The sequence below is a fragment of the Octopus bimaculoides genome, chromosome 19 (genome assembly GCF_046866305.1).
Source record: "Octopus bimaculoides isolate indiv1 chromosome 19, ASM4686630v1, whole genome shotgun sequence".
In the NCBI taxonomy this organism is placed as follows: Eukaryota; Metazoa; Mollusca; class Cephalopoda; order Octopoda; family Octopodidae; genus Octopus; species Octopus bimaculoides.
In genome coordinates, this window is record NC_142946.1 from 37,172,179 (window position 1) to 37,183,290 (window position 11,112).

At 39.9% G+C, this 11,112-nt stretch overlaps 1 protein-coding gene across 1 annotated transcript in view; it reads left to right on the forward strand.

The window, feature by feature from the left end:
- The window catches only part of LOC106871772 (uncharacterized), a 62,701-nt gene extending 52,690 nt beyond the window's left edge, over nucleotides 1-10,011 (forward strand). Inside the window, exon 6 of the mRNA XM_014918410.3 lies at nucleotides 7,275-10,011. Within this exon, the coding sequence (XP_014773896.2) occupies nucleotides 7,275-7,356 (82 nt within the window). The 3' untranslated portion in view covers nucleotides 7,357-10,011. The remainder of the gene's footprint in view (nucleotides 1-7,274) is intronic.
- The last annotated feature ends 1,101 nt before the right edge of the window (nucleotides 10,012-11,112 follow it).

The following is an 11,112-nucleotide window of genomic DNA, read 5'->3' on the forward strand; positions in this document are numbered from 1 at the left end:
AATAAATGTAATAATTAAATTGTATAACTCGTTGTGTTATCTCTGCGAGTCACCCGAGGGAAACATAACAGAGTTTATTGGCATCGCCGATAGGATACATGCTTACTTTACCGTAAAATTATTCATCGTAATAACAATGGCTGAAAAACAGACAGTAGAACTTATTAAATTGTTTAGGGAACAAATGGACAAGCAAATGCAACAACATCAGAGAGATATGGATGCTCTGTTAAAACTGTTTGGTGCTCGACAAGTTGAAGGCGATTCTAGTGGCTATTTTTCAGCTGCTTCAACAACAGTGTCGATTCCACCATTTACTGCATTTGATTCAGCGACAGAACTATGGCCTGATTACTGGTCAAGATTCTGTACGTTTGTGGCTGCTAATGCTGTACCTGAAAAACGCATGGCACAAGTGTTCCTGACCAATCAGACTGCTACTGTTTACAAACAACTTGCTAATCTGGCTACCCAACAAAATCCGCCTAAAGATATCAACAACTTGATAATGGACGAAATTGTTGACTTCATGAAGGAACAGTTCGACCCTAAACTTTTCATTGTGAGAGAGCGTTTCAAGTTTTGGAGTGATATGCAGCGGAAGCCAGGCGAAACTCTCCAGGAGCTGGCAGCACTTATACGCCAGGATGCAGCTACCTGTGATTTTCCAGCGATCACCAACCCACAGGATGAAGCTCTGAGACAGAGATTCATATGTTCGGTTAACAATGAAGCGGTTCTGAAGGCGCTTTTTAAGATAAAAGACTCAGAACTAGATTTTGCCCGTGCTGTCCAGGTTGCCATTGAGACTGAAGACGCAGCAAAGGTTGCAAAAGAAACTGTATACGGTTCCAAAACCAAGCAGGTGTACAAGGTCCAGCAGTTCAGGAAGAAGAGTCTTCAAAAGAAACATCAGCAGTCTTATTCCACAAACCAGGAGAAATGCTACCGATGTGGAAAGGCCCACAAAGCAACAGACTGTGCTTTCAGGGAAACCAAATGTCATTTTTGTGATAAAAAGGGTCATTTGCAAGAGGTGTGTTGGAAAAAACAACATCAGCAACGCAATGGCATTCACAAACTCCCGTGAAAAGAATCACAAAAGCTGAGCTAGTCAAGGCGATCCTAGGTGAAGTTTCCCGAGACACTCATAGTTTAATTGTGCCAGTAACAATCCAGAACAGACTGTTCACAATGGAATTGGACACTGCTACTACAGGCAATTTTGTTTCCTTGTCAGTCTGGAAACAACTTGGAAGACCAAAGCTGCAAGATGTCAAGCATCGCTATGAATCTGCCAGCAAGCACAACCTGCCTGTTCTAGGAACTTTCATGGGCCAAACCAAGGATCCAACAACTGGTAAGCAGGATCTTATACCTTACATAGTCACCAAGATCTCTGATCTTAATTTGCTGGGTCGGAATGCTATCCAGACTCTGGGAATTTCCGTAGACACTGCTCTAGGTTTGAAAAGCATAGACAGCCAAGCTAAGAGGGAAGGTGCAGAAGGGATGTATCCAAAGACCTCAAGCGAGCCCTATGTTTCCCTGCAGCAAGATTGTCACAACATGTGTGATGAATTTCCAGATCTTTTCAAGCAAGAATTGGGATGTCTCAAGAACTTTGAACTGGAAGTGAAATTCAAATCGGACGCAACACCAGTCTTTCACAAGGCACGTCCGGTCCCATTTGCTCTTCGTGATGACCTGGCCAAAGGTTACGAAGAAGGCATCGCCAAGGGAATCTGGAAGCCTGTTCAATTCAACGAATACGGAACACCAGTGGTACCGATTCGTAAAGCACACACTTCAAGCAACCTGAAGCCCAAACTACGGATTTGTGGTGACTACTCTGTGGGAATTAATGACCAACTTGCTGATCACCATCATCCAATGCCACTCCCTGCTGAACTGATGCAGAAACTCGGAGGTGGATTCAGATATACAAAGATAGACCTTGCTGATGCCTATAATCAGATCAAACTGGCTCCAGAAAGTCAACGCAGACTCGCACTCAGCACTCACTGTGGTGTACTCCTGCAACAACGACTCCCTTTCGGAATCAAGTCAGCACCTGGTTACTTTCAGGAGATCATGGAAAACCTGACCCATGATCTACCTGGAGTGGCCGTCTTCCAGGATGACATGCTCGTCAGTGGGAAAGATGCAAACAGTCACTTAAACAACCTAAAGTGTCTGCTCACACGTCTAAGCGACAATGGACTCAGATGTCGCCGTGAAAAGTGCCAGTTTGCACTACCCAGTGTAGAATACCTTGGACACATTTTGTCGACTGAAGGGATCACTAAGGGATCCAAAGTCGAAGCAGTCTTAAAGATGCCACGTCCAACGAACGAATCAAGCTTGAAATCTTTCCTAGGTTCAGTTCAGTTTTATGGAAAGTTTATCCCAAACCTAGCCAGTATAGCAGAGCCACTCTATTGCCTTACGAAAAAGTCAACTATTTGGAAGTGGGGAGATGAGGAACAGTCAGCTTTTGATCACTTGAAAAATGTACTTTCATCAAGTCAAGTTCTGATACACTTCGATCCAAACAAAACTTTGGGACTGGCTTGTGACGCATCAAACGTTGGTATTGGAGCAGTCCTGTTTCACCGCTATCCTGATGGAAGCGAGCGCCCAATATCCAATATGTCCAAGACTCTCACTTCTGCACAGCGTAACTACAGTCAAATTCAAAAGGAAGCCCTAGCTATCATATTTGGCTTGCAGAAGTTTTACCAATATTTGTACGGTCGTAAATTCGTACTCGTGACTGACCACAAGCCACTGACATCACTATTCAGTCCGAGGAAAGGGACGCCACTTCTCGCTGCTAACAGACTAGCACGATGGGCCCTGTGGCTGAACCAGTTTGACTACACCATTGAATATCGGAAATCAGCAGATCATGGCAATGCTGATGCCCTCAGTCGCTTGCCATTCGGTGATGATAACGACTTTGACAGAAAGGAAAATGGTGAAGACATAGACATGGTGTGTGCCATCAAAGCTCTTAGTATTCAAGTCCAACCTGTGGATGCTAACGTCCTCCGTCAAGAGTCAGGGAAAGATCCAGTGATATCTACAGTGATGCGCTACGTCCGTGAAGGCTGGCCACCAAAGAACATGGAGATCAATGACGAAGTCAACAAGTTCCGTAAGTTATCAAACTCACTTAGTATCTGTCATGGATGCCTTATACATGGATCTAGAGTTGTGATTCCACATAGCTTGCAGCCAAAGATCCTCAATCTTCTGCATCTTGGACATTTTGGCATGGAACGCATGAAACAACTAGCAAGAACTGCTGTTTATTGGCCTGGTATCGATGCTGCTATAGAGATAGCCAGTCGACGATGTGATTCATGTAACGAACATCAAAGGCAGCCATCTAAGCCCCCAGTTCACCCATGGATGTTACCAGAAAAACCGTGGAGCCGCTTACATCTGGACCATGCAATAAATTTTATGGGTAGAGATTGGCTGGTGATCACAGATGCTTATTCCAAGTACCCATGCATTCATCCTACTTCCTCCACGTCCTCCAAAGCCACTTTAAATCTGCTTGAGGAAGACTTTGCGCACTTCGGATTTCCTCACACACTGGTCACCGATAATGCACCAACTTTTACGTCTGAGGAGTTCCAGAGCTGGTGCAAAGAACGCGGGATCACACACCTGACAGGGGCACCTTACCACCCAGCTACCAACGGAGCAGCGGAACGTTTGGTGCAGACCTTCAAACAAGCTCTGAGGAAGTCTTCTCTTCCGCCAACACGAGCACTTCAAGAATTGTTGATGCAGTACCGGAGAACACCAACATCCTGTGGATTCTCTCCAAGTGAACTTTTGAATAACCGGCAGATACGAACAAAGATTGATTCTCTGCTGCCATCGCCAACACACATTGCTCAAGGCAAACAGTCTAAGGAAGCACATAAGTCTCAGGTGACTCCAAGCTCGGCTGATGTCGCTAAAGTTACCAGGCAGTACAAGGCCGGAGATCCTGTGTATGCACTATACTATGGACCTCGCCGAGACAAAGATCCCCGATGGGTACCAGCAATCATTAAGAAGTCATTGGGTACTCGCTGCTTTAACGTGAAGGTCATACCTCATGGCCCGATGTGGAGACGACACTGGGAACAGCTGCGACCGCGGTACACAACTGAGGAAGACAATGAACCTGGTGATGCAGAAAACACTATTTGAATTTGCAACAGATCACCCAATGGAGATCTCGGAAACTGTGCCACTAACACAAAGACAAACCAGATCCAAGACCATGTTACCCGTTCCAGAGTATGGACCAGACAACCCAAGACGGTCCAAGAGAACCCGTAAAACCCAAGAGAGACTTTGCTGTTGATACTTCTTGTGTAGCATCAATTTCAATGGGGAGGTGTTATATGGACTGTTAGATACGTAATTCGTCTGGCGTTCCGTGTGTCATGTGGTTCGTCTGAGTTCATTGTTTCATTGTTGTTGTCTTGTGGGACTGTCGGAGTAAAAGGTCATTGATATATATATGGCGGACATGACTTTTGTTTATTCATAACGAACATTGGGTGAGTGCGTTCTTTGTATGTAATTGAACAATAAATGTAATAATTAAATTGTATAACTCGTTGTGTTATCTCTGCGAGTCACCCGAGGGAAACATAACAGGTACAAAATGAGAAAAGTAATAAGGAATCAGAAATTATTCATTTTGACACAGTTACCAATTTTTCCCCAGTTTCATAGTAATTCCAAGTGTTTGACAGAATGATGAAAAAAGAAAAAAAAAGGTTCGATTTAATGAAACATTTGAATATATATGCAATAATTCTAAAGCTGAAAATGAAAACTTTTAGCTGTTGAGAGATGTAATTTTATAATTAAAACTAAATTCAAAAGTTTTCTTTACCTCCTTGCTTCATAAAACAAGACCAGTTTTCAAATCTTCACTGAAATAAGTTTAGAAGTAGAAATGTGTGTGTGTGTATGCACGCCTTTAACTGCTATTGATCAAGCCCAGGTGAAGCTCAGTCCTGCATTGAAAGATTTTGGCCTAGAGGCAATAACATTTTTCTATCAATCTTATCTTTAAATACACCTATATTTACACAAACACACATACACTCACACATGGATGCATACATACATTTTCGGGAGTGTTCTGTTGTTTCCTTTTCCTCTGTCATCTGAAAAGCATCTACAATTCCCAGGGGAAATTGTAAAGTGCTTTGAGACTAGGTATAGACTGTTTTTTTAATTGAATTATTTGGTGTCTCTTAAATGGCAAAAGTCTATGGGTATTTATCATAAAAGAGAATCCATTACATATTCTAAGTCAAGATACCTTTGTATATTGAAAGAGAGCCTCATCGTGCCTGATTGCTGGGAGGTGTGTGTGGGGTGGGGTGGGGCTTCTAGTATTGAGTGCTACATACCTTTCCTAGCAGCACCCCACCCCCAATAACTAGATGCCTGGGGCAATTGCTCCCTCCGCACCCCTATAAATCCAGCCCTGGGGTCAACTCTGGTGTGCATGTCAACCTCTTCACTCATACCTTAACCCCATCTAGCATACAGAGGCACACATCCTCCCTCTTTGGGTTCGTTGACTTGAGCGACATAATGACCCCAATAGTGCTGGTGACACAAAAACAAGCATCCAGTACACAGTGGAGAGTGGTTGGCACTAAGAAGGGTACCGAACTGTAGAAACCATGGCTAAGCAGGGATTGGAGCCCGATGCAATGTTTGACTTGTTGGATCCTTGTCAAACTGACTAGCATGAACATTTATGTTAAATAATGATGATGATGATGAGATATATATATATATATATGTATATCATTCTTATAGGTGACTTAATGAGAGTGATGAGGAATGTGTCTCACATGTGCGACCCTATGGAATTGGAAAGACACATACGACACTTCTTCCACTACATGTAGTTCTCTGGCTAAAATCAAAGGGACAGGATTAGAGTGTACAAAGGTGCCAGGACTAAGTACAACGCCATCATAGAGAGTGGTGCTGAGAGGATCTGCCTGCTGTACATTCTGGAGTAAATTCTGGAGCAGCACAGAAAGGACCAGAAATAAGATAAATAAGGCCAATACTTGGTGTGACAACAAAAAATACCGAGCCTCAATAGAAAACAAGAATGGAACACCCACCACCACATTGCACCACATGACTAAAGAAAGTAGGGATGGGAAGAGAGGAAAAACGAAGAAAAAAAACCCTAAATAATACTCAGAAACAGACATATATGCACTCATCACTGATATTTATGAGAAATAGAAATAGATGTATAAAAAAAGCAGCTAAATAGATAAATAAATAAAACTATATAAATGGCATAAATACATACGAAGCAAACCCATACACACAAACACATGAAACTTCATGGACTGTCATAACAATGTCAACAACACGACTAACATGGTCAGCAGTGGCGGTGCCAATGATGGCAATAGCATCAACTACTATGATGGCAACACCATGGGCAAACACACATGCACAGAGGAATACAGGAACTGTTCCATTCTTTTGGGTGGGGATGTTAAGAGGAGTTCTTTGGGGTTTGAATCATTCACCTGTGCAAACGTAGGTGTTTCATTCATCATCCTTAAACAAAACTTATTCAGGGTCCTTTTGAGCAGGATGGGCTGCTCAACTTGTAGAAAATTCTAACTGGGTCCCACCTGCAAGGTCATGTGTTGTTTATCTTGCTATGAGATCACCATGTTGTGCACATATGGTTGTGATGCATGTACCCGGTTCTACCCTTAGCAGACAGGTAGTCATGATGGGTATGCTGAACTTTGTATATTTGTACTTCAGTGTCAGTCTGATGGCATGCATTCCTCTCTCTCTCTTTCAATAATAATAATCCTTTCTACGATCGGTACAAGGCCTGTAATTGTGGAGGCGGGGGCTAGTCGATTACATCGACCCCAGTGTTTCACTGGTACTTAATTTGTCAACCTTGGTGGAATTTGAACTCAGAACATAGCGGCAGATGAAATACTGTTAAGCATTTCACCCAGCGTGCTAATGATTCTGTCAGCTTGTTGCCTTGAATAATAATAATAATAATAAGAAGAAGAATAAGAATAATATAAATAAAATGTCAAATGTTTTGGTGCATGACTTTTGGCCCACCCTGTATATTTGTTATATATATATAATGTTAAATATTTATTTTTTTGTTTTGGTGTTCATTTAAAAAAAAAAAATCCTTTCTCTTTTTCGTTTTTTGTACCACTCCTCAGTATGTTACACCAAGGAGATGCTGAATTGCGGAAGAAAGTAAGGAAACTTGTTGATGCTGGATTGTTAACTTTCAACTCTTGAGCGGCTAATTGGAGACACCACCAAATTTCCACCACCACAACAAGTCAACCACATTTAGACCATTCGGTCTAGTCTACACACTAGAATAGAATCTCATTGGAAGCCTTTTTTTTTCTTTTCCTTTTTTTCTTATTTACGTAAAAACATATCTTTACCTTTCCCCCTTCTGCTAACTCACCCAACCCCTGCAGTGAGTGATCTATAGTTTCTGAGAACATTTAGTACAGCCATGCACACCCAACACACATATGAGCATTATTATCCTTACACGTGTGTTTTTTTAACCATTAGTCAGGGGTGGGTGGTACAGGGCCCATAGTTTTTTGCAAATGAAGTTATTGTGATTTGATGTTCAGTTTAGATGATGTAGGTTTGTGGTTGAAGGTGGATTGGTGGGCAACAGGGTTAGAGTTTCACAGGGTATCAGTTAAGTGGCAGAAGAATTGTACAAAAAGCATGTAAAAGAAAAAAAGAAACTTTTTTTTAAAACTCATTAATCTGGGTGAAGGGAGAGAAAAAGCCTGTTTTGGTTCCTTTTGACAAATCAGTAAAGAATAATTGATTGTAATTAATGTGGTTACTGTTGACAAGGACGAAAGTTCCAGGTGGAGGCAAGATTAGGGAAGAAGGATTGTATAATGTATTTAGCTAAAAAATGTAAATGATGAAACACAATGTGTGATATGATGAGAAGATGAGAAAAGTTTGTCAGATCAGGGGAGCAGAGCCTGTTGTAATCGTATAATGAAAAACATAGTGAAGACAGCTTGAAACTGGATCAACAACCTATTTCTCTCTCCTCATCTTTCCTTCATTTGACAAGAAGTTCTGCAAACCCTCCTTCAGACCTACATCATCACTGATGTCCTTTAGCTTAAAAAAAAATTATCTAAAGTTAAGCAGCTTAAATGATGGAACCACAGCACAAAAAAAAAAAAAATGAAAAACAAAACAAACATTTAGATGTGACCCTCGATTTATAAACAGCATGTGATACCACTGCCTGATGCAGGATTTGAACTCCTGAGCTATTAACTAAAAAGCCTATATGTTATCTGCTTGACTATTTGAGCTTCCAATTTCTTTTGTTGAGTAACATTTATAGACTAATGTATGACTGCAAGGTCTTTGGTCTTGTACACAAACTCACAGCTTTCAGGTCACCGTGAACACCCTACTAGTCACTTTAACTAGGGTATTGTATACTGTAGAATACACAAGCATAAAAATAATAACTCAGAAATATTAAAAAAGCACTCATCATCATTCTTCTTCTCATTATTATTATTATTATTATGATATATATATTAAGAAGGCAGTGAGCTGACAGAATCGTTAACACCCGGACAAAATGCTTAGCAGCATTTCATCTATCTTCAAATTCTGAGTTCAAATCCTATTGAGGTTGACTTTGCCTTTCATCCTTTGGGGTTGATAAAATAAGTACCAGTTGAGTACTGAATTCAATGCAATCGACTTACACCCCTCCCCAAAATTGCTGGCCTTGTGCCATAATTTGAAATCATTATTATTAAGATAGCAAGCTGGCAGAATCATTAGCATGCCACACAAAATGCTTAGCGCCGCTAAGGTCAACTTTGCTTATCAGCCTTTTGGGGTCGATGAAGTGATTACTAGTTATGTACTGGGGTTAATATAATCAACTAGCCCTGACCCCAAAATTTCAGGTCTTATGCCTTTAGTAGAAAGGATTATTATTATTATGGTGAATTGACAGAATTGGTAGTGTCAGACAAAATGTTCAATGACATTTGTTACAGCTCTTTACATTCTGAGTTCAAATCTCACCAAAGTCAACTTTGCCTTTCATCCTGCCAGGGTTGATAAAATAAAGTACCGGTCTAGTATTAATACCTTTCTCTCAGAATTTGAACTTGTTCCCAAATATGAAAGTTATTATTATGGCTAGACAGGACTATAATTTTGTAGGTAAGGTGAGATCTTAGGTTAGAGAAATTTACTCACCCCACTGCAGTTTATTATTGGTATTTCTCGTCTTGAATCCCAACATTTGACAGAGGAATAAATATCAGTGTCAATTCTGATAGAATTTGAACTAAGAACTGCAAATATTTCGATAGTTGCTCTTCCTGGTGAACATTGTGAAGACTGTATGCTGTCACACTTAATATTTTGCTATATTTACCTTACAAGCCATCAAAAACGGTAACTTTGACCCTCTGGAATGGATACAATCATAAATGAAAAAAATACAGTAATAGTCAGGTGTTCATCTAGTACACTGTATCTCTCTTTCAAAAAAAAGAAAAACCAAAAATATACCAATTTTATGCTTGAAAAATTAATCCAATATTTTCCACATGTAGAACAGTGGAGTTTGGCTCAGTGCTGTAAGAACCTGTTTAGGTTCATTAGCATTTCCTACTTCAGTATCTCATTGCTTTTTAGTTCAAACCTTGTCATGACTAAGACAACACCATTTTCTTTCCTTCTACAGTGAGCCTGTTGACTGTTTCTTCTCCCCACTTTTTTTTCTCTCTTATTATTAGGAGACAAAAATCTATATTTGCTTCCTTGAGATAAATTTTACTAAGAAAACCTTTACTATGTTCTTTTTTTCCCCTCTCTCTGAGATTCTCTGTAAATTTAGCAAATAAAATCTATTTTTCTGCACATTGTCCTTTGTTGGTTTTTATGTTTGTTTTATAATCAAAGGATTATTTTTGGCCTTTTAACCATTTCAGTCATTAGATTGTGGCCATGCTGGGGCACTGCCTTGAAGAATTTTTAGTAGAATGGATTGCTCCAGTACTTTTATATTTTTAAGCTTGGTACTTATTCTATCACTCTCTTTTGCTGAACTGCTAAGTTATGGGGATGTAAACACACCAACACATTGTCAAGCAGTGGTGGAAGACAATCATACAAAGACATACACACACCCTCATGATGTGCTGTTTCAGTTTCCGTCTACCAAAATCGACTCACAGGCCCGAGGCCATCATAGGAGACACTTACCTAGGGTGCTTTGCAGTGTGACTGAACCCAGAACCATGTGGTTGGGAAGTAAACTTCTTACCACAAAGCTGTGCCTGTACTTATGGTGGTAACTTACATGTCAAAATCAGTAAAATGCATGCAAATAATTCAAAATAGTGAAAGTCAACCGTTAAGGATGAATCTGATATAAATATAGTTTAAGTTAATGTAAATACATTTAAAGTAGTGAACTTAACAATGTAATTATAATTATGTATTGAAGAAATGACAACAAGAGCTCATTTTTTTTTTTTTTTTCTAATTTCACTGAGATACAACTCTGGATGTTTCTAAAATTTCTGGTTTATTTACATATGCAAGATGTCTACATGTTTCTAGACTATAATGTAGGAATGAATACTGTACTCTTCAAAAATATCAAAAATGAAATAAAAGTCTTATAAAAAATATACCAAATGTCACATTAGAATGAGTTCTTAACAAATACTTCAAAAGGTAATCAATCATTGCTTGACTGGTCTCAAGAACAACTACACAAGGCTTAAACATTTCTGGGTTACATACACAGAGTCTAGATGCTTCTGGACTATATATATATATATATATATGTGCAAGGAGTCTACATACCTTTGGACTATATGTGTGTGTGTGTGTGTGTGTGTGTGCACAAGGTGTCTATATGTTTCTGGATTGTATACACAAAGCGTCCAGATATTTCTGGACAACACAGACAATGAGTACTTCATGTAGGAAACAATGTCATATATTTCAAAA